Source organism: Bos grunniens, chromosome 6 (genome assembly GCF_055505025.1).
Source record: "Bos grunniens cultivar Pamir isolate PY7600 chromosome 6, Bosgru_T2T1.0, whole genome shotgun sequence".
In the NCBI taxonomy this organism is placed as follows: domain Eukaryota; kingdom Metazoa; phylum Chordata; class Mammalia; order Artiodactyla; family Bovidae; genus Bos; species Bos grunniens.
Genome location: NC_141170.1, coordinates 60167298 through 60191427, shown reverse-complemented (window position 1 = coordinate 60191427; position 24130 = coordinate 60167298). Strand labels below are relative to the sequence as shown.

The following is a 24130-nucleotide window of genomic DNA, read 5'->3' as shown; positions in this document are numbered from 1 at the left end:
AATAAGTAAAGCCATATGTTCAAAATCACAAAGTGATTGCATAAATCATGTTCTTTGGCACTGTGGTTTTATTTGACTTTAGACTACAGCTAATAAGAGACAGGGGCTTCCCTGGTGGCTCAGTGGTAAAGAATCTGCCTGCTAATGCAGGATATGCAAAGAGACTTGGGTTCGATCCCTGGATTGGGAAGATCCCCTGGAGAAGGAAATGGCAACCTACTCCAATATTCTTGCCTGGGAAATCCCATAGACAGAGAAGCCTGGTGAGCTACAGTCCATGGGGTTGCATAAGAGTTGGACATGACTTAGCAACTGAACAAGAGACAGAGGTAGACCTTGAACCCAAATAAAGTTACATGCCTTTTCTACTGAACTGTTCTGCCTCTTGAATGTACTCCATGTAAAATTGCTGGGTAGGGAGGATATCAGGTGGAGGAAGAAAACGATTAAAAAGCAAATCAGTAATTACAATATAATGAGATAAAGTCTGTGATAGACATGGCATTATGAAAGCAATTGGAGTGGTCCACCTAGACTGATAGTGGAGAAGCTAGGAAAATCTCCCAAGTGTCACTCAATTTGCAAGCCAAGTTAGTCACCCAAAAGAATGGGCATGATAGCCCAGAAAAAATAAGAGTCCTGGTTATGGAGCCGTGAGCAAATATATCATGTTCTGAAATCTGAAGATAGCATGCATAGCTAAAGTTACAGAAACAAAAAGGACAGTATTGAGAGATGAGACTGGGGAAGGAAACAGACCAGATTGTGGAGGAATTCTAGTCATGCCAAAGAACTGGGGTTTTTTTATCTAAAAGCAATAAGGAAGCACTAAAGGATTTTAAGTAGGGAATGGCATAATTATCCTCTTATTTTAGAAAGATCCTATGATTGCATTGCAGAGAATAGATTGGAGGGATCAAAGTAGAAACCTGCTAAGGAAGACTGTTGGATTCCAACAAGTGAATTAAGCACTTTTAAAAAAAAGTGGAGGTAGAGAAATTAATTACGACAGTCAAGAGCTATTTAGGAGGTAGGATTGATACACTGGAATGATTGAATGTACAAGGTGAAAAAAAGAAAGAGTCCAGAATAATTCTCATTTGTGCAATGCAATTGATGAAGGTGCTGTCAGTTAATACAGAATACAGGATGAAGCATTGATTTTGAAGGTGGGGAAGGAAGTAGAAGAAGCACATTCCCAGAGCTTATTGACACCTTTAATCCTCTTAGAGTCTAAGAGGAAGTTTTAGAAACTACTTATTTAGGTTGTTGAAGCCAAGGGGAAGAGAGTGACACCAATCAAAGAGAACATAAAAGCACTAGAGGTGGAACCCTAGGAGATACTAATATTTAGTGATAGTCCCAAATCTGCCTAAATAACTGTAGTACTATTAAAAAGAGATTGCAGGTTCCAGAAAGGGAATTTTATCATCATTAGATGCTGCAGAGAAGACAGATAAGGACAGTAAATGCATTGGATTAGCCCAGTGTTTCTCGAAGTGTGTTCCCTAACTGTAAGATCAGTACCACGTGGGTAATTGTTTAAAATGAAAATGATTAGGCTTCCACCTACTAAATCTGAAACTCTGGTGGTGGGGCCAAGCCAGTTGTGTATAATAAGCCCTCAGTGCATCTGATGCACACTCAAATTTGAGAACCACTGTCTTAGCCCAGGGAGTAGCAACAATGGAAGCCATGTTGCTCTGTGTAATTTAAACAACTTAATAACACCTCTTTGAACAATGTTTTTTTTTTTCTACAGTGATAATACTATATGGCACCATTATGGCATTCAGAGATACTAGCAAGGTTCTTTTTTTCTCCTTACTAAAAGTAAAGGGCAGATTTGGAGACTTAGAGTTGTCAAGTGATAAAGTATTGAAGTAGACTCTAAAATCATCAAGAAAATCTTGGATTATATTCTGAATGTTTTATTTTAAAAGATAGGAAAAGGATGAAATTGCTAAGAGAGTAGATCTGAAAAGTTCTCATCACAGACATGAAAGAAGATAACTATGTGGGGATGAATGTTAACTCGACTTAATCATTTTCCAATATATAGATATGTCAGATCATTATGTTATACATCTAAAGCTAATGTTATATGTCATTTATATCTTAATAAAAAATAAAAGTGACAAAGCAAAAAAATGTCTAGTGCCTATCAAATAAATGACTGATTTTTTTTTAATTACCATTGCATCGTTACCTAAAGAATTTACTTTCATAAAATAATTCCTTTCTCATACAGTTTTAACCCTATTCTGTTGGTAAGAAACATTCTTTTTTAGCCTAACTATAATGAGTTCAGCCTACATATAGTCATTTTATTGTAGTGTCTTTTTAAAATAATATAGGAAATAATATATATTATTACAATCCTGAACCAAATAATCATTTTAGTGTGGCTCTATTTTTAAACTCTGAATAATCCAGAAGATAGGTGTGTGTGGTTTTATTTTACCTTTGAAAGCATTCCAGACTTTTCTGTTCATTCCTATTTTAAACAATGTGGATGAAAATGCAGTTGGCCCTCAAACAGCATGGGGATTATTCTGTGTATAACGTATCACCTGCCCTCCATGTGAGATTCCTCCATATCTATGCATTCAACTAACCACTGATTGTGTCATACTGTAGTATTTATTGTTGAAAAATATCTATGTATAAGTGGACCTTCATGGTTCATATCCATGTTGTTCTAGGGTCAACTGCATTAGGGCATTATTTTAAATATTTTGATATCTAAATTCTTAATATTCCCAATGATTAGTCTGCATTACAAGTATATTGGTCTCCACTATTCTGTTCTCAATTCTCATTGTTGTTTTTTACTAAAATTCAGAAATATAAAACAAATCAGTATTTATCTTTAGCATTCTTTTAATTTACAAGTTTGGGGTACCAAAACACTTTTTAAAGCCTATGGAGTTCATAAATCATTCACATTCTGTTATTTACTCTAAGTAGTATTTGGGGGAAATATTAGTATTGGGGGGAGATAGTTTTAGTGCAAATCACATCAGTTTAGTTCAGTCGCTCAGTTGTGTCTGACTCTTTGCGACCCCGTGGACTCCAGCACACCAGGTCTCCCTGTCCATCACCAACTCCCAGAGCCTACTCAAACTCATGTCCATTGTGTTGGTGATGCCATCCAACCTTCTCATCCTCTGTCGTCACCTTCTCCTCCTGCCTTCCAATTTTTCCCAGCATCAGGATCTTTTCCAGTGAGTCAGTTCTTTGCCTCAGGTGGCCAAAGTATTGAAGTTCAACTTCAGCATCAGTCCTTCCAATGAATATTCAGGGCTGATTTCTTTAGAATTGACTGGTTGGATCTTGTTGCAGTCCAAGGGACTCAAGAGTCTTCTCCAACACCACAGTTCAACAGCATCAATTCTTCGGCGCTCAGCTTTATAGTCCAACTCTCACATCCATACATGACTACTGGAAAAACCATAGCTTTGACTAGATGGACCTTTGTTGACAAAGTAATGTCTCTGCTTTTTAATATGCTGTCTAAGTTGGTCATAACTTTCATTCCAAGGACCAAGCATCTTTTAATTTCATGGCTTCATGGCTGCAGTCACCATCTGCAATGATTTTGGAGCCTGAAAAAATAAAGTCTGCCACTGTTTTCATTGTTTCCCCATCTATTTTCCATGAAGTGATAGGACCAGATACCATGATCTTAGTTTTTTGAATGTTGAGTTTTAAGCTAACTTTTTCACTCTCCTTGTTTACTTTCATCAAGAGACTCTTTAGTTCTTTGCTTTCTGTCATGAGGGTCATGTCATCTGCATATCTGAGGTTATTGATATTTCTCCCGGCAGTCTTGATTCCAGCTTGTGCTTCATCCAGCCCAGCATTTCGCATGATGTACTCTGCATATAAATTAAATAAGCAGGGTGACAATATACAGCCTTGACATACTCCTTTCCCAATTTGGAACCAGTGTGTTGTTCCATGTCTCGTTCTAACTGCTGCTTCTTGACCTGCATACAGATTTCTCAAGAGGCAGGTCAAGTGGTCTGATAATCCCGTCTCTTTTAAGAATTTTCCACAGTTTGTTGTGATCCACACAGTCAAAGGCTTTGGCGTAGTCAATAAAGCAAAAGTAGATGTTTTTCTGGAACTCTCTTGCTGTTTCTATGATCCAGCGTATGTTGGCAATTTGGTCTCTGGTTCCTCTGCCTTTTCTAAATCTATCTGGAAGTTCATGGTTCACATACTGTTGAAGCCTGGCTTGGAGAATTTTGAGCATTACTTTACTAGTGTGTGAGATGAGTGCAGTTGTGCGGTAGTTTGAACATTCTTTGGCATTGTCTTTCTTTGGGATTGGAATGAAAACTGACCATTTCCAGTCCTGTGGCCACTGCTGTGTTTTCCAAATTTGCTGGCATACTGAGTGCAGCACTTTCACAACATCATCTTTTAGGATTTGAAATAGCTCAGCTGGAATTCCATCACCTCCACTGGCTTTGTTTGTAGTGATGCTTTCTAAGGCCCACTTGACTTTGCATTCCAGGATGTCTGGCTCTAGGTGAGTGTTCACACCATCATGGTTATATGGGTCTTGAAGATATTTTTTGAGTAGTTCTGTGTATTTTTGCCACCTCTTAGTATCTTCTGCTTCTGTTAGGTCCATACCATTTCTGTCCTTTATTGTGCTCATCTTTGCATGAAACGTTTCCTTGGTATCTCTAATTTTCTTGAAGAGATCGCTAGTCTTTCCCAGTCTATTGTTTTCCTCTATTTCTTTGCACAGATTGCTGAGGAAGGCTTTCTTTTCTCTCCTTGCTATTCTTTGGAATTCTGCATTCAATTGGTTATATGTTTCCTTTTCTCCTTTGCCCTTAGCTTCTCTTCTTTTCTCAGCTATTTGCAAGGCCCTGTCAAGTATGTGAGTAAAGATAAAAATTTACAAATTGAACATGTTTCTCATCTTTTCTAAATGTTTCCACTTAGGTAATTTGCCATTCTTTTTTGGCATAGAAAGTACATGGTGTTACCCTAAAATGCAGAGTATATGAGAGTCTGTATTTTGTAGTCCTTTCTCAGTGCCTTCTGAATCATTTTCCGAGTGATATCTGGTCTTCCATTCACCTGATGCTTATATTACTGGATTCATATTTTCTTCCATTACTGTCATCTCTCTACTTAAATATAATTAATCCCGTTTATTCATAAATTATAGATACTGTCAGCATGCTAAGAAATATATTTCACTGTAGTAACTGTTGAGTCCTCTAAGACTTTACTTTCTACAGTTTTTTCACATTTATTTTTATTTAGAAAGGACTAAAGCATTTATGTATAACAAGTAGTAGAAATACTGAGATTAATCTAAATGAGCCATTTGATGCATATTCATTAATGACTTGTAAAAAGTATAACTATATTTTGTGTGCATAGGATAACATGGAATGATTAATATCAGAATTTACACTCTGCCTTAGATCCTGAGACTTACATCTTTTTTTTCACTTTTAATATGTTTTTATTAAAGTATAGTTGATTTACAATATTGTTAATTTCTATTGTACATCAAAGTCATTCAGTTATACAGATGTATAAATTCTTTTTAATATTCCTTTCTATTATGATTTATCATAAGATATTGAATGTAGTTTTCTGTGCTGTCAGTTATATATAATAATTTTTATCTGCTAACCCCAACCTCCCACTCCATTTTTGCCTCAGCCCCCTCCGCCTTAAAAATCACCAATCTGTTCTCTATGTTGAGACTTCTGTCTCAGTTTGGCTTTTTTTGCCTTTCGCATGCTGTTCTAAGTTGCCAGATGCCACAAACTATTTTACAGTTACTTTTGTTGGAGATTTCCTTCTCTTCCATTATCAAAATATGAACATATTCTCAACATTATTAGCCATTAAGTAAGTACAAAGTAAACTCACATTTTTCACCCACTCAAGTGGCTGAAAAGAGAAGACAGTAATAATTGTTGGTGAGAACGTGGAGAAACAGGAACCCTTGTAGATAGCTGGTGGGAATATAAATCGTGCAGACACCTTCTAAAACAGTTTGGCAGTTTCTTAAACAGTTAACATAAATGTGTACCATATGACCTAACAATTCTACTCCTGAAAACATATCTACATAAAGACTTGCACACAAATGTTCTTAGCAGCCTTATTCATAATAACCAAAAACTTGAATGTAAGTGCCTATCAGTTGGCGAATGGTTAGATAAAATATCATGCATCCATACAGTGAAGTAGTATTCAACAAAAAAAAGAAATGGATACTGATACATGTTACATATCAATGAACCTCAAAAACATGATAAGTGAAAAAAGCAAGATGCAGGAGACCGTGCATTGTGTGATCCAATTTATACAAAGCATCTAAAGGCAAATCTGTAGAGACAGATTAGAGCTTGGAACAGGAGATCGGAACCGAGATTAACAGTAAACAGACATTCAGGGTGATGAGAATGTTCCAAAACTGTTTTTATAGTAATGGTTGCACAAGTTGGTAAATTTACTAAAAATCATTGAACTGTATACTTGAAATGGTGAATTATACAGTATATAAAATATATCTTTGGAGAAGGCAATGGCACCCCACTCCAGTACTCTTGCCTGGAAAATCCCATGGATGGAGGAGCCTGGTAGGCTGCAGTCCATGGGTTCCCTAGGAGTTGGACACGACTGAGCAACTTCACTTTCACTTTTCACTTTCATGCATTGGAGAAGGAAATGGCAACCCAGTCCAGTGTTCTTGCCTGGAGAATCCCAGGGACGGGGGAACCTGGTGGGCTGCCGTCTATGGGGTCACACACAGTTGGACACGACTGAAGTGACTTAGCAGCAGCAAAATATACCTTATGTTGTCAAATACAATCCTGCAGTATATCAAAAGGGTAATACACTATGATCAGGAAGATCTTTTTCCAAGAATATAAGAATGGTTGAGTATTAGGAAATCTGTCAAGGTAATTATATCAATAATTTAAAGGAGAAAAAGCCATATAATCATATCACTAGCTGTATAAAAGATATTTAGAAAAAATTAACCATTCTTAATTTTAAAACTCTGAAATAGGGAGAGAAGAAAACAACATATCTATAATAAAGATAAATTATTTAAACATAGTAAAAAGTTAAATGCTATAGTAACTGCTGCTGCTGCTGCTGCTGCTGCTGCTAAGTCACTTCAGTCGTGTCCGGCTCTTTGCGACCCCAGAGACCGGCAGCACAGCAGGCTCCCCCGTCCCTGGGATTCTCCAGGCAAGAACACTGGACTGGGTTGCCATTTCCTTCTCCAATGCATGAAAGTGAAAAGTGAAAGTGAAGTTGCTCAGTCGTGTCCAACTCCTAGGGAACCCATGGACTGCAGCCTACCAGGCTCCTCCATCCATGGGATTTTCCAGGCAAGAGTACTGGAGTGGGGTGCCATTGCCTTCTGTGCTATAGTAACTATTATCCTAAATAGTGAAACACTGAAACCATATCAATTTAAACTATAAGATGGATACTCTTTATCACTCTAATTATTTAACACTGCTTGGAAGGTTTTAGCAATTGCATCAATGAAATGAAAATGATATAATTGGTGTATACCTTACAAAAAGGTTTAATGCAGTTCCTATTAGAATTCAAACAGGATCAAGATGGTGAAGGGGAATTGGACAAATCTGTCTTAAGTTTATATAGAAAATAAAGACTCAAAAATAGCCCAGAAAATTATTTAAATGAATAGTGAAGGGAGATTTATGTCAGATAAGCAAAAAATGTCGTAAGACACTGTAATAGGGATTTCTTTGACAGTCCAGCAGTTAAGACTTCACCTTCCAATGCAGGGGGTGCTGTTTCCATCCTTGGTCTGGGAAGTAAGATCCTACATGCCCCATAGCCAAAAAAACCAAATCATAAAACAAGCAATATTGTAACATATTCAATAAAGACTTTTTTTAAAAGATATAGTAGTAGTAGGAAAGGAATAGACAAATATATCAGTGGAACAGAATAGAGAATCAAAAAATAGATCTCATATATCTTGAGACTACTGTAACCAAGGGTCAATTCGGTTGGGAAATGGAATTATATTAGTCTAGAGCTAGCTATTCATTTGGAAGAAAAAGTATTTCTCAACTCATACGCTGTTTAAAAATTAACTTCATATGAATTAGTATCCTAAATGAAAGAAATAAGGCAATAAAGAGGTAAGTAGGGGGACGAAGAACCAAGCACAAAAGAAGAGAAAGTCATCTTTTTTTTTTTTAATTCATCTTTTAAAGGTAGGTTGTAACCATACTTATACATTTATGTAAAATTACATAGGTAAAACACGTAGAATTCAATGAAGTACAAGGAATTTTAGTTCTTTTAAAATAATCACCATTCGGAGTTCTTTGCCCCTTGGAAAAATTGAAAACTTTGTTTTTGCTGTTCTTGCTGGTTGAACATTCTTTAGAGAGGTCAGATAAATGCAGTCTAATTAGTCAGCTCCCACTTATAATTATTCTTCAGTTAAAACTATTTCTAACTTAGTAAAATGATTTATTTTAGAAAATCTTGAAAATATAGAAACATACCAGAAAAGTTATTTTAAGCACCAGTTTCCCCACTACCCGGAGATAAGCACTATTAAGATTTTAAAGCATACCACTTTTCCTTAGTTCTGTTTTTCAGTAAAATGTAAATTTTGTAACTGTTGAATATTTTAGTTAAAAATAGATGTCCAGACTTGGATTTTTTTTAATGAGATAATTTCCATTTGTGAACATTTGTGTTTATTCTTTTAGCCTCATCATTTTCTTGATCAGTCAATATATCTACTCACTATTTTTTTTCTAGTTCCTAGCAGACATGGAAAATAATGCACTTTTTCGAGATGATATAGAATGTCAGAAACTAATTATGGAAGCAATGAAGTATCACTTACTACCAGAGAGACGGCCCATGTTACAGAGTCCTCGGACAAAACCTAGGAAGTCAACTGTTGGTACATTATTTGCAGTTGGAGGAATGGATTCAACAAAAGGTATTAAATAATCTTTTATTTGAAGAAACATACAAAATGAATTTTTGTTTTTCTTTGAAGTATAGTTGATTCACAGTGTTGTTAGTGTGAGGTGTACAGCAAAGTGATTCAGCTATACATAGCCATATATCCACTCTTTTTAAGATTCTTTTCCCATGTGGGTCATTATAGAATATTGAATTCCCTTCACTATACAGTAGGTCCTTATTAGTTATCTGTTTTATATATAGTAATGTGTATATGTCAATCCCAGTTTCCCAATTTATCTCTCCCCTCTTTTCCTTGTTAACCATAAGATTGTTTTCTACATCTGTAACTCTCTCTCTCTTTTGAAAGAAGTTCATTTGTACCTTTTTTTTTAGATTCCATATATAAGCTATATCATATGATATTTGTCCTTCTCTGACTTAACTTCACTCAGTGTGACAATCTCTAGGTCTATCCATGTTGGTGCAAATGGCATTATTTTGTTCTTTTTAGTGGCTGAGTAGTATTCCATTATGTATGTATATCTTATATATATATGTATACCACATCTTTTTTATCCATTCATCTGTCGGTGGACATTTAGGTTGCTTTCTTGCCTTAGCTATTGTAAATAGTGCTGCAGTGAACATTGGTACATGTATCTTTTTGAAAGAAACAGAAAAATGAATTAGTAATAACTAAGGCTTATGAGCTCCTTGGAGAAATAGCTGATTCTAGCACTGAGGTAGGAAAAGTACAAGATAAGCCTAGAACAACTTGTAGTGCCAGAAAGTAAGGAAGTGCCCAATGATGGAAACAGGTCAAGAGATACAGCAGACAGTTTGTAAGGGCTCAGTTCAATTCAGTCGCTCAGTCGTGTCCTAACTCTTTGCGACCCATGAATTGCAGCACGCCAGGCCTCCCTGTCCATCACCAACTCCCAGAGTTAACTCAAACTCACGTCCATCGAGTCGGTGATGCCATCCAGCCATCTCATCCTCTGTCGTCCCCTTCTCCTCCTGCCCCCAATCCCTCCCAACATCAGAGTCTTTTCCAATGAATCAACTCTTCCCATGAGGTGGCCAAAGTACTGGAGTTTCAGCTTTAGCATCATTCCTTCCAAAGAACACCCAGGGCTGATCTCTTTTAGAATGGACTGGTTGAATCTCCTTGCAGTCCAAGGGACTCTCAAGAGTCTTCTCCAACACCACAGTTCAAAAGCATCAATTCTTCGGCGCTCAGCTTTCTTCACAGTCCAACTCTCACATCCATACATGACCACTGGAAAAACCATAGCCTTGACTAGACGGACCTTTGTTGGCAAAGTAATGTCTCTGCTTTTGAATATGCTATCTAGGTTGGTCATAACTTTCCTTCCAAGGAGTAAGCATCTTTTAATTTCATGGCTGTAAAGGCTACCACTGTCCAAACCTGGGATAATTTCAACATCAAAATAAATAATGGTAGCAAAAGATTATAAATAAGTATTCATGAATTCATACTGATACAAACCAAAGTAGAAGGGAATGCTCTTCCTTACAGTAGAATACCAACTAATTAAAATATAGAAGCAAAGATGGGATTAGAAAAATCACCATTTGGCAATCATCATATTAATAAGTAATTCAGTCAATCATCAGTTCTCTAAGACTCATAGGTGAAAGTTTTTGAGAGCAGGATCTTTAGTCTCAAAGTATCTCCCAATCACTTGCTTATTAGTCAATCAGTTATAGCTTATGGTAGAGAAACTTGACACAGTACCTAAACCAAATAATCAAAGGTCATATTGCCAGTAAAGAGACTAACCAGCAGCCTGTGCTTATGTGATATACCGAGAACTCACCTGGACATCTGTGGTATTCTTGCCAAAAGTATATAATCTGGACTTAATCATAAGAAAAAGACAAACAAATTCGAATTGAGAGACATGCTACAAAATAACTTACCTGAAGTATTCCAAAATGTCAACATCATGAAATACAAAAAAAAAAAAAAGGTTTAAGAATTTGTCTCTGTCATATGTCTTACAGAGATACGACAGCTTTTACAATACATCATCTTGGATTTTCTTTTACTATGAAGGACATTAAAATGAAAGTTGCTCAGTCGTGTCTGACTCTTTGCAACCCCATGGATCATCTGTGGAATTCTCCAGACCAGAATACTGGAGTGCGTAGCTGTTCCCTTCAGGGGATCTTTCCAACCCACGGATCAGACTCGGGTCTCCCACATTGCAGGCGGATTCTTTACCAGCTGAGCCACAAGGGAAGCCCAAGAATACTGGATGGATAGCCTATCCCTTCTCCGGTGAATCTTCCCAACCCAGGAATCAGACCAGAGTCTCCTGCATTGCAGACAGATTCTTTACCAGCTGAGCTGCCAGGGAAGCCATAATTGGGACAAATGATGAAATCCAAATAAGGTCTGCAGATTAGACAGCAACATTGTATAAATGTTAATTTCCAGATTTTGATGATGGTATTGTGGTTTTGTAAGAGGATTTCTGGTTTAAAAGAAGCAACACTGAGATATTTAGGGATACAGGGGCATCGTGGTTCCCAATGGCTCAGTGGTAAAGGATCCACTTGCAATACAGGAGATGTGGGTTCGATCGCTGGGTCAGGAAGATTTCCTGGAGGAGGATATGACAACCCAGTCCAGTATTCTTGCTTAGGAAATGCCATGGACAGAGAGGCCTGGCAGGCCACAGTCAGGGGTCACAAAGAGTCAGACACGACTGAACGACTAAGCCTGCATGGTCATCATTTTTGCAACTTACTCTGATGAAACAGTTCAGAAAAACATTCATGCCTACACATGTACATACATAGAAAACAAATGTAAAATATAAATATGCAGGAAATCTCGGTCAAGAGTATCTGGAAATCTTTGTACCCTTCTTGCAGCATTTGTTATTCATAGTAACATTAATAACAACAAACACCATGCCCAGTGCCTACTCAATGCCGGATATTGTGCTAGAAGCTTTCTGTTTATGTGTATTTTTTCTCAGCATACATTGATCTCCTCTTCCTCTGAATTCCTAGTACTAATAATTTGCAGGCTCCTGACAATACCTCTGACTTCTAGCTACCGCTGTGGTCTCAGTTCTCTTGTATTACTTGTATGACTAAAACACTTGATGCAGTGATCATATCTAAAGGTTTCTCCTCTATATGATATTTCTAAGAAATATCAAAACGTGAGCTCTAATTGAAAATCTTGCATTGTGATTTAACTTTTAGATTATAAAATATAAATAAATATAAATATAGCTATTATTGCACATAGCATATAGTGCTATGTATATATAGATGCTTAAGTTTTAAATATAGACTTGATGACTCAGTGTTCTAGAAATACATAAAGATAACTGATTGGAGTTATAATGTAAGTATTTGAGCATTTTTGGAGACGTCCACTGTCCAGATAACTGATCTGCAAATATTTACTAAATAACCTGCTATATGTCTGGAACTGGTGCTTAGCTTTGTAGTCATTACCAGCACTTAAACTCTTCTCCTCAGTCTTTCCTTCTCTTTTTCAAGGCTTTAACTGTTATCTCTGTATTAATTATACTCTCACATTTTGATTTTTTATAATTTATTGAAGTATAGTTGATTTACAGTATTGTGTTAATTTCTGCTCTATAGCAAAGTGATTGAGTTCTGTTTACATCCTTTTTTATTTTCTTTTCCATGATGGTTTATCATAGGATATTGAATATAGTTCCCTGTATAGGTCCTATACAGTAGGACCTTGTTGTTTAACATTTTCTATAAAATGGTTTGCATTTGCTAATCCCAAACTCCCAGTTCATTCCTCCCCCACCTCCGCTCCTCCTTGGCAACCACATCTATTCTCTATGCCTGTGAGTCTGTTTCTGTTTGGTAGATAAGTTCATTTGTATCATATTTCAGATTCCACAAAATAAGTCTTGCACTTTGATTTTATTCTCATATTTCCAACTTGTATAAAATACATATTTGACGTTTGGTTTTCACCTTAAACGTCATGTATTCAAATCTTCTCTGACCATGTCTCTCAGACTTGAGAACTTGTGATCATAGTTCAGTGCTTTTCAGAGGACATCTACTCTGGCTCATGTAAGCAAATAAGGAATTTATTGGGGAAGGCTATTGAGAAATGGATAGGACTACATCCACTGTCCCTGCTTCTTTATAAATCCTGCTTTAGGTCTTAAATTCCAAGTTCAGACATCCATTTGACTAGCTTTAGGTCAGTCATAGGCCCCAAAATTCCAAAGACAATGACTGTCTTAAGTCCAGAAAAGAGGGGTTGTATGTATACATATGACTGATTCACTTTGCTGTACAGTAGAAACTAACACAACATTGTAAAGTAACTATACTCCAGTAAAAATTTTTTTTAAAAAGAAAGACCTGCCTTTTCAGTTTTCTGGGAGATGGGTTCCTGGCTCCCATCAAGGCTCATACATACATAGGAAGAGTCCTCAAACTTGGGGAAGGAACTTGAATTCTAAGTAGCCAAGTAAACAATACTTATCTCCTCTCTCCTTCTCTCTCGCAAACTTACATTCTGATGGTCACCAAGTGACTTCTTTCAAATGACTCCTAATTCTTAGAAATCTCCACTGCTGTCCTGATAATTCCAGTTAGCCTTCTCTCAACTCACAAATTTTGATTATGTTATTTTTGTGGGAGTAGCATTCATTATATTCTTAGTAAATGTCAGGCATTATGCTAAGGACTTGACCTACATTGTTTCATTTCATCTTCCTAGCAACTTTCAGAGCTGTATGTTACTCAATTCAGTTCAGTTCAGTCACTCAGTCATGTCCAGCTCTTTGCAACCCCATGAATCGCAGCACACCAGGCCTCCCTGTCCATCACCATCTCCTGGAGTTCACTCAGACTCACGTCCATCGAGTCAGTGATGCCATCCAGCCATCTCATCCTGTCGTCCCCTTCTCCTCCTGCCCCCAGTCCCTCCCAGCATCAGAGTCTTTTCCAATGAGTCAACTCTTTGCATGAGGTGGCCAAAGTACTGGAGTTTCAGCTTTAGCATCATTCCTTCCAAAGAACACCCAGGGCTGATCTCCTTCAGAATGGACTGGTTGGATCTCCTTGCTCCAACACCACAGTTCAAAAGCATCAATTCTTCGGTGCTCAGCTTTCTTCATAGTCCAACTCTCACATCCATACATGATCACTGGAAAAACCATAGCCTTGACTAGACGGACCTTTGTTGGCAAAGTAATGTCTCTGCTTTTCAATATGCTATCTAGGTTGGTCGTAACTTTTCTTCCAAGGAGTAAGCGTCTTAATTTCATGGCTGCAGTCACCATCTGCAATGATTTTGGAGCCCAAAAAGATAAAGTCTGACACTGTTTCCACTGTTTTCCTATCTATTTCCCATGAAGTGATGGGACCAGATGCCATGATCTTTGTTTTCTGAATGTTGAGCTTTAAGCCAACTTTTTCACTCTCCTCTTTCACTTTCATCAAGAGGCTTTTTAGTTCCTCTTCACTTTCTGCCATACTGCCCTCTTTTAGAGAAGAGGATACTGAGACAGAGAAGTTAAATAACTTTGCTAGGCTCACACAGCTAATTAGTGATGGAATCAAGATACAGATAGGCATTTTGACTTTGGACACTATACTCTGCTTAATTCCCATGTTAACTTCTGTTAACATGCCGCTGCTCTGCTCAAAAGCTTCAGCAATCTTAATTTCTTTACTGCACAAAGTATAAATCCTCTCTCTAGGTTTCAAGACTTTCTGTAATCTGGCCTTTGCAGTTTGACCAAATTTATTTCTAAGTCTCTCTTAATAATCAAATACTCTGAGGTTCTGTCCTACTCAAGCTATCTTCCAAGGCTTTATCTTATTCCCAGTGTCTTCATGCTGCTGCTAAGTTGCTTCAGTCATGTCCAACTCTGTGTGACCCCATAGACGGCAGCCCACCAGGCTCCCCTGTCCCTGGGATTCCCCAGGCAAGAACACTGGAGTGGGTTGCCATTTCCTTCTCCAGTGCATGAAAGTGAAAAGTGAAAGTGAAGTCGCTCAGTCGTGTCCGACTCTTAGTGACCCTATGGACTGCAGCCTACCAGGCTCCTCCACCCATGACATAATGAAGAGCAATTTGCATTAGTTAGATAGGAGTCTTGATTATTGAGTTCTTGGTCCCTTCATATATCTGTTTAGTATAGAACCCCCAAATGAGCTAGTAATGGTTCTAAATAGCCACTAAAATGGTATCAGGATATATTTGTACTTACTTTTTTTTTTAAAGGTCAGTCCTTCAGTATAAATTAGGGAAATTCCAAGCTTTTACATAGGATTTTTATAATTACTAAGATTTTTGTTATTTGGAGATAACATTTTTTAAGATACATGTTTCAGATTTTAAAATCTTAACATCTTTAAGAATTACATTTGATATTAACAAAAGAATTTTTAGTTACTAATTCATATGCCTCTGATACTGCTTAGTGAACTGGATCTAAAAGGAATGTAAAATATCATGTATGAAATGAGATGCCAGTCCAGGTTCGATGCACGATACTGGATGCTTGGGGCTAGTGCACTGGGACGACCCAGAGGGATGGTATGGGGAGGAAGGAGGGAGGAGGGTTCAGGATGGGGAACACATGTATACCTGTGGTGGATTCATTTTGATATTTGGCAAAACTAATACAGTTATGTAAAGTTTAAAAATAAAATAAAATTTAAAAAAATAAATAAAATAAAATTAAAAAAAATAAATAAAATTAAATTAAAAATAAATAAATAAAAGGAATAACTCAAAATTCAAATTAGGACAGATAAGTAGCAGGGGCTTTTTATTTGAGGAAGAAAGAAGTTTTTAAGGTCAAGTTTAGAGTGATGATTCAAGTATACTATTACATAAAATATTTGTATCAGTAAAGCCTTATTTTGGCTAAAAATCACAAAGATTATTCAAATTCAAAAATATTTTTCAACAGCTGCTATATACAACAGAGTCTATTACATGACATTTGAGAATGCTACAATGGAAAAAGACTCAGTATTTATCTCAAATAACTTAAAACTTTTATAAGGTAAATAAAAATAGTAACACTAATTTAAGAAAAATATATGCATACACACAGCCCTGGTGTATAGCAGTAAAGAGTCTGCCTGCCTGCAGTGTAGGAGACTCGGTAGAAGCTATGGGTTCAGTTTCTGGGTCTGGAAGATCCCCTAGAGAAGGAAATGACAACCCACTGCAGTATTCTTGCCTGGAAAATCCCATGGACAGAGGAGCTTGGCAGGCTGCAGTGCATAGGGTTGCAAAAGAACCAGACACAATGTATCAACTAAACAACAACAAAAATATGGATACACACATGTATTAAAGACTTTCAAGGTTTCTTGCCATATGTATAATGGCAAAACTATTCCTAATTTTAGGAGACATCAATAGCCATCAGTGCTCTGATGACCTAGTTGTAACAAATATTTCAGAATAAATGCTTGTCTTGATTGTAGTGCTATAAGAATAGCACTGATTGCATGTTGTATTAGAGGCTTAGAAGAGAGAAGTAAAGTAGATACTAATTGAACTCTTCATAACTGAGGGTTTTCCTCTGTTTCTTTGCATTGATCACTGAGGAAGACTTACTTATATCTCCTTGCTATTCTTTGGAACTCTGCATTCAAATGGGTATATCTTTCCCTTTATCTGCCCTTTTTTTTTTTAGTTTGCAAATTTTTAATTAATTAATTTATTTATTTATTTTTACTTTACAATATTTTTTTGGTTTTGCCATACATCAACATGCATCTGCCATGGGTGTACATGTGTTCCCCATCCTGAACCCCCCTCCCACCTCCCTCCCCATACCATCCCTCTGGGTCATCCCAGTGCACCAGCCCCAAGCTTCCTGTATCCTGCATAGAACCTGGACTGGTGATTCGTTTCTTATATGATATTATACATGTTTTAATGCCATTGTCCCAAATCATCCCCCCACTCCCTCTCCCACAGAATCCAAAAGACTGTTCTATACATCTGTGTCTCTTTTGCTGTCTTGCATATAGGGTTGTCGTTAACCATCTTTCTAAATTCCATATATATGCATTAGTATACTATATTGGTGTTTTTCTTTCTGGCTTACTTCACTCTGTATAATAGGCTCCAGTTTCATCGACCTCATTAGAACTGATTCAAATGTATTCTTTTTAATGGCTGAGTAATACTCCATTGTGTATATGTACCACAGCTTTCTTGTCCATTCATCTGCTGATGGACATCTAGGTTGCTTCCATGTCCTGGCTATTATAAACAGTGCTGCGATGAACATTGGGGTACAGCCACTATGGAGAACAGTGTGGAGATTCCTTAAAAATCTGGAAATAGAACTGCCATCAGATCAGATCAGATCAGATCAGTCGCTCAGTCGTGTCCAACTCTTTGCGACTCCATGAATCGCAGCACGCCAGGCCTCCCTGTCCATCACCAACTCCCGGAGTTCACTCAGACTCATGTCCATCGAGTCAGTGATGCCATCCAGCCATCTCATCCTCTGTGATCCCCTTCTCCTCTTGCCCCCAATCCCTCCCAGCATCAGAGTCTTTTCCAATGAGTCAACTCTTCGCATGAGGTGGCCAAAGTACTGCAGTTTCCGCTTTAGCATCATTTCCTTCCAAAGAACACCCAGGACTGATCTCCTTCAGAATAGACTGGTTGGATCTCCTTGCAGTCCAAGGGACTCTCAAGAGTCTTCTCCAACACCATAGTTCAAAAGCATCAATTCATCAATCACTCAGCCTTCTTCACAGTCCAACTCTCACATCCATACATGACCACTGGAAAAACCATAGCCTTGAATAGACGGACCTTTGTTGGCAAAGTAATGTCTCTGCTTTTGAATATGCTATCTAGGTTGGTCATAACTTTCCTTCCAAGGAGTAAGCGTCTTTTAATTTCATGGCTGCAGTCACCATCTGTAGTGATTTTGGAGCCCAGAAAAAGAAAGTCTGACACTGTTTCCACTCTTTCCCCATCTATTTCCCATGAAGTGATGGGACCAGATGCCATGATCTTAGTTTTCTGAATGTTGAGCTTTAAGCCAACTTTTTCACTCTCCTCTTTCACTTTCATCAAGAGGCTTTTTAGTTCCTCTTCACTTTCTGCCATAAGGGTGGTGTCATCTGTATATCTGAGGTTATTGATATTTCTCCCAGCAATCTTGATTCCAGCTTGTGTTTCTTCCAGTCCAGCATTTCTCATGATGTACTCTGCATGTAAGTTAAATAAACAGGGTGACAATATACAGCCTTGACGTACTCCTTTTCCTATTTGGAACCAGTCTGTTGTTCCATGTCCAGTTCTAACTGTTGCTTCCTGACCTGCATACAAATTTCTCAAGAGGCAGATCAGGTGGTCTGGTATTCCCATCTCTTTCAGAATTGTCCAGTTTATTGTGATCCACACAGTCAAAGGCTTTGGCATAGTCAACAAAGCAGAAATAGATGCTTTTCTGGAACTCTCTTGCTTTTTCTATGATCCAGCGGATGTTGGCAATTTGATCTCTGGTTCCCTGCCTTTTCTAAGGGCATACACACTGAGGAAACCAGAATTGAAAGAGACACATGTACCCCAGTGTTTGTTTATCTGCTTTTTGATTCACTTCTTTTCACAGCTATTTGTAAGGCTTCCTCAGACAGCCATTTTGCTTTTTTGCATTTCTTTTTCTTGGGGATGGTCTTGATTCCTATCTCCTGTACAATGTCACGAACCTCTGTCCATAGCTCATCAAGCACTCTGTCTATCAGATCTAGTCCCTTAAATCTATTTCTCACTTCCACTGTATAGTCATAAGGGATTTGATTTAGGTCATACCTGAATGGTCTAGTGGTTTTCTCCACTTTCTTTAATTTCAGTCTGAATTTGGCAATAAGGAGTTCATGATCTGAGCCACAGTCAGCTCCCGGTCTTGTTTTTGCTGACTGTGTAGAGTTTCTCCATCTTTGGCTGCAAAGAATATAATCAGTCTTATTTTGGTGTCGACCATCTGGTGATATCCATGTGTAGAGTCTTCCCTTGTGTTGTTGGAAGAGGGTGTTTGCTATGACCAGTGCGTTCTCTTGGCAGAAGTCTCATTCTGTACTCCAAGGCCAAATTTGATGGTTACTCCAGGTGTTTCTTGACCTCCTACTTTTGCATTCCAGTTCCCTATAATGAAAAGGACATCTTTTTTGGGTGTCAGTTCTAGAAGGTCTTGTAGGTCTTCATAGAACTGTTCAACTTCAGCTTCTTCAGTGTTACTGGTTAGGGCATAGACTTGGATTACCGTGATATTGAATGGTTTGCCTTGGAAACAAACAGAGATTATTCTGTCGTTTTTGAGATTGCATCCAAGTACTGCATTTCGGACTCTTTTGTTGACTATGATGGCTACTCCATTTCTTCTAAGGGATTCCTGCCCACAGTAGTAGATATAATGGTCATCTGAGTTAAATTCACCCATTCCAGTCCATCTTAGTTCGCTGATTCCTAGAATGTTGATGTTCATTCTTGCCATCTCCTGTTTGACCACCTCCAGTTTGCCTTGATTCATGGCCCTAACATTCCAGGTTCCTATGCAATATTGCTCTTTATAGCATCGGGCCTTGCTTACATTACCAGTCACATCCACAGCTGGGTGTTGTTTTTGCTTTGGCTCCATCCCTTCATTCTTTCTGGAGTTATTTCTCCACTGATCTCCAATAGCATATTGGGCACCTACCGAGCTGGGGAGTTCATCTTTTAGTGTCCTATCTTTTTGCCTTTTCATACTGTTCATGGGGTTCTCAAAGCAAGAATACTGAAGTGGTTTGCCATTCCCTTCTCCAGTGGACCACATTCTGTCAGACCTCTCCACCATGAGCCGCCCGTCTTTGGTGGCCCCATGGGCATGGCTTAGTTTCATTGAGTTAGACAAGGCTTTGGTCTGTCTGATCAGATTGGCCTGTTGTCTGTGATTGTGGTTTCAGTCTGCTCTCTGATGCCCTCTCTCAGTGCCTACCATCTTACTTGGGTTTCTCCTACCTTGGACATGGGGTATCTCTCTCTTCACTGCTGCTTCAGCAAAGGCCAGCCACACTCCTTACCTTGGACGTGGGGTAGGTCCTCTCGGCCGCCGCCAAGAATGGGAAAGACTAGAAATCTCTTCAAGAAAATTAGAAACACCAAGGGAACATTTCATGTAAAGATGGGCACAATAAAGGACAGAATGGTAGGGACCTAACAGAAGCAGAAGATATTAAGAAGAGGTGGCAAGAATACACAGAAGAACTATACAAAAAAGGTCTTCACAACCCAGATAATCATGATGGTATGATCACTCACCTAGAGCCAGACATCCTGGAATGTGAAGTCAACTGGGCCTTAGGAAGCATCACTGTGAACAAAGCTAGTGGAGGTGATGGAATTCCAGTTGAGCCATTTCAAATCCTGAAAGATGATGCTGTGAAAGTGCTGCACTCAATATGCCAGCAAATTTGGAAAACTCAGCAGGGGCAATAGGACTGGAAAAGGTCAGTTTTCATTCCAGTCCCAAAGAAAGGCAGTGCCAAAGAATGCTCAAACTACCGCACAATTGCACTCATCTCACACGCTAGTAAAGTGATGCTTAAAATTCTCCAAGCCAGGCTTCAGCAATACGTGAACTGTGAATTTCCAGATGTTCAAACTGGTTTTAGAAAAGGCAGAGGAACCAGTGATCAAATTGCCAACATCCGCTGGATCATAGAAAAAGCAAGAGAGTTCCAGAAAAACATCTATTTCTGCTTTATTGACTCTGCCAAAGCCTTTGATTGTGTGGATCACAATAAACTGTGGAAAATTCTGAAAGAGATGGGAATACCAGACCACCTAACCTGTGTCTTGAGAAACCTGTATGCAGATCAGGAAGCAACAGTTAGAACTGGACATGGAACAACAGACTGGTTCCAAATAGGAAAAGGAGTACTCAAGGCTGTATATTGTCACCCTGCTTATTTAACTTATATGCAAAGTACATTGTGAGAAACGCTGGGCTGGAAGAAGCACAAGCTGGAATCAAGATTGCTGGAGAAATATCAATAACCTCAGATATACAGATGACACCACCCTTATGGCAGAAAGTGAAGAGGAACTAAAAAGCCTCTTGATGAAAGTAAAAGAGGAGAGTGAAAAAGTTGGCTTAAAGCTCAACATTCAGAAAACTAAGATCATGGCATCTGGTCCCATCACTTCATGGGAAATAGATGGGGAAACAGTGGAAACAGTATCTGACTTTCTTTTTCTGGGCTCCAAAATCACTGCAGATGGTGACTGCAGCCATGAAATTAAAAGACGCTTGCTCCTTAGAATAAAAGTTATGACCAACCTAGACAGCATATTAAAAAGCAGAGACATTACTTTGTCAACAAAGGTCTGTCCAGTCAAAGCTAGGGTTTTTTCATTGATCATGTATGGATGTGAGAGTTGGACTAGAAAGAAAGCTGAGTGCCAAAGAATTGATGCTTTTGAACTGTGGTGTTGGAAAAGACTCTTAAGAGTCACTTGGACTGCAAAGAGATCCAACCTGTCCATCCTAAAGGAGATCAGTCTTGGTGTTCATTGGAAGGAGTGATGTTGAAGCTGAAACTCCAGTAGTTGGCCACTGATGCACAGAGCTGACTCATTGGAAAAGACCCTGATGCTGGCAAAGATTGAGGGCAGGAGGAGAAGGGGATGACAGAGGATGAGATGGTTGGATGGCATCACCAACTCAATGGACATGGGTTTGGGTGGACTCCAGGAGTTCGTGATAGACAGGGAGGCCTGGTGTGCTGCGGTTCATGGGGTCGCAAAGAGTCAGACACGACTAAGCGACTGAACTGAACTGAACTAAACTACTGAGAATTGGCTCTTTGTTTAGAGGAGTAGGTCTTTTTTTTTTTTAACCTTAACTCCACTGTTCTTACCTCATAAAGAAAATAGAAGAGTTCTTTGGATCTTGTAATTCTTGATAACATGTAGACACCATCATTCCCCAAACTTTCCACGCTTAGGATTTTCAAAGCATTGTATCCACTCTTCAGCTCTTGTCCTTCCCTGGTTTCAGTGAAGTGTGTATCCCCCCTCCTTCTATGAAAGACAGCCTCTCACCTGAGCCCTGATACTGCCCTTTCATGTTTTCTCAGGAACTCTCACTGTTACGTAGGAGCCCTTCATCTCGTGTATTTTCAACTTCCTTCCCCATGGCTAGATCCTTCCCATTATTGACTCAGGTTTATCCACTTTTAACAACAAAACAAAACTTCCCTCAGCCCACCAAATAATTCTTATCTCTCTCCACCTTTTTGTAGCCAGACTTCTTAGAGGAATGATTGATGCTCATTTTCTCCATTTCCTCACCTCGTAGTCCTGTCTCAACTGCTCAAACAAAGGACTCTCCCTAAAGTCATGAATGACCTCCATGTAGCTAAATTCAGTCATACTTTTCAGTCTTCATCTTACTTGATCCTCTTTTTTACTTTGGCTTCCATCGTGCTAAACTACCCTGCTTGCTTCCCTTCTGGCTGTTGCTTCTCAGCCCTCTTTGACAGACAGTCCTTTCCCACTTGACCTTCTAGTACCAGAGTCTGGTGTAAGCACTAGAGAGTAGAAGGAGATGAGGGCAGGGATACAGGCAAGGTTGAGATTATGCAGGTGCTTATTGGAACATATTAGAAATAGTATTGTCAGTGCTAATCCTATACTTTTATATGTCTAAGTTCATAAAATACTCAATGATGGTGAGCTTTTTATTTGCATAACTTCTTTCTGTTACTATTAAGGAGCAACAAGCATCGAAAAGTATGATCTTCGTACAAATATGTGGACTCCTGTAGCAACTATGAACGGGCGGAGGCTGCAGTTCGGCGTTGCAGTGTTAGATGACAAACTGTACGTGGTTGGAGGAAGAGATGGACTGAAGACTTTGAATACTGTAGAATGCTACAACCCTAAAACAAAAACTTGGAGTGTGATGCCTCCTATGTCTACACATAGGCATGGCCTTGGTGAGATAACTGCAGATTTGTTCATACTTTCATGTATAGGCCTGTATGGCATTTTCATAGTCTTTACCTGGCAAAAGATCAGTGTCGCAGCTGCTGAGCCAACAGCAGTCACCAGCATTGCCTCATGCTCCCTGTTATCTGAGAAGCAGAAGCAGAGAAAACAAGCATCTATATGTGCAGCCAGCACAAGTGAAAACATGAATATTTAAGAATTATGGTGTAGCACGACGGACTGACAAGCTGCCATTTGACATGCGTGTTCTATGTTGACATTTAATGTTATCTAATTGAAATGCTTATTTAAAGATCTTTAGCATTATTTTTTTTTCATGTATATTCCTTTGTTTTTAAGCAGAAATGAATAAGATGCAGAAAAATTTTGAGGTAGCACAGAGAATGTCATGATAGAGACTCTTCATTCTTTAATTCAGTAATTCACTGAGCAAATATTGATTAGCATGTGCTGTGTGCCATGCTGTCTGTTCTGTAGATATATAAAGATGAGGAAGACACTGTCTTTATCTTCAAGAAACTGATGACTCATTCTGAAATGGACAGAAGAGAATTTAGGGATCTTGTATCAGATGACTTCTCTTTTCTCATAGAAAAAAATGGAAAGAATTGTTTGCTGAAAGTGAAGAGGTGGATATATTATAAAATTAGATGGGGCTTGAAATGTATGCATATCACCCAGATTTTGCTATATAACAAACCACTCCAAAATGTAGAAGCTTAAACCAAGGATTATTTATTTAGCTCATGAATCTGTGCATCAGCTGGGCAGTTCTTCTGGTCTGGGCTGACTTAGAAGATTTCCGCTGGGTTTTCTCATGAATCTGGATTAGGCAGGCAGGCTAGTTGGTTGTTGATCTAGAATGGCCTCACTCACATGTATAGTGGTACACCGGCTATCAGCCTAGGCAGCAGAGGCAATTGGGCCATATGCCTCTAGTCATTCAGGCTAGCCCAGTATTATTCTCATGGTGGGAGTCACAGGGTTTCAAAATCAGCAAGAGAACGTAAGTCCCAATGCACAAACATTTTTCAAGCTGCTTCTTGCCTCATGTTTGGTAGTATCCCATTGGCTAAAATAAGTCATGTGGGCAAGCCCTGATTCAAAAGGTAGTAAAATAGACAC

The 24130-nt window shown here is 38.6% G+C and overlaps 1 protein-coding gene across 6 annotated transcripts in view; it reads left to right on the top strand.

The window, feature by feature from the left end:
- KLHL5 (kelch like family member 5) overlaps nt 1-24130 on the top strand; it is a 93017-nt gene that overhangs the window by 54991 nt on the left and 13896 nt on the right. For all 6 annotated transcript variants that reach the window (XM_086406108.1, XM_086406106.1, XM_086406104.1 and 3 more), the window contains 2 exons: nt 8818-9004; nt 22768-22992. In XM_086406108.1, the coding sequence (XP_086262234.1) occupies nt 8818-9004; nt 22768-22992 (412 nt within the window). The remainder of the gene's footprint in view (nt 1-8817; nt 9005-22767; nt 22993-24130) is intronic.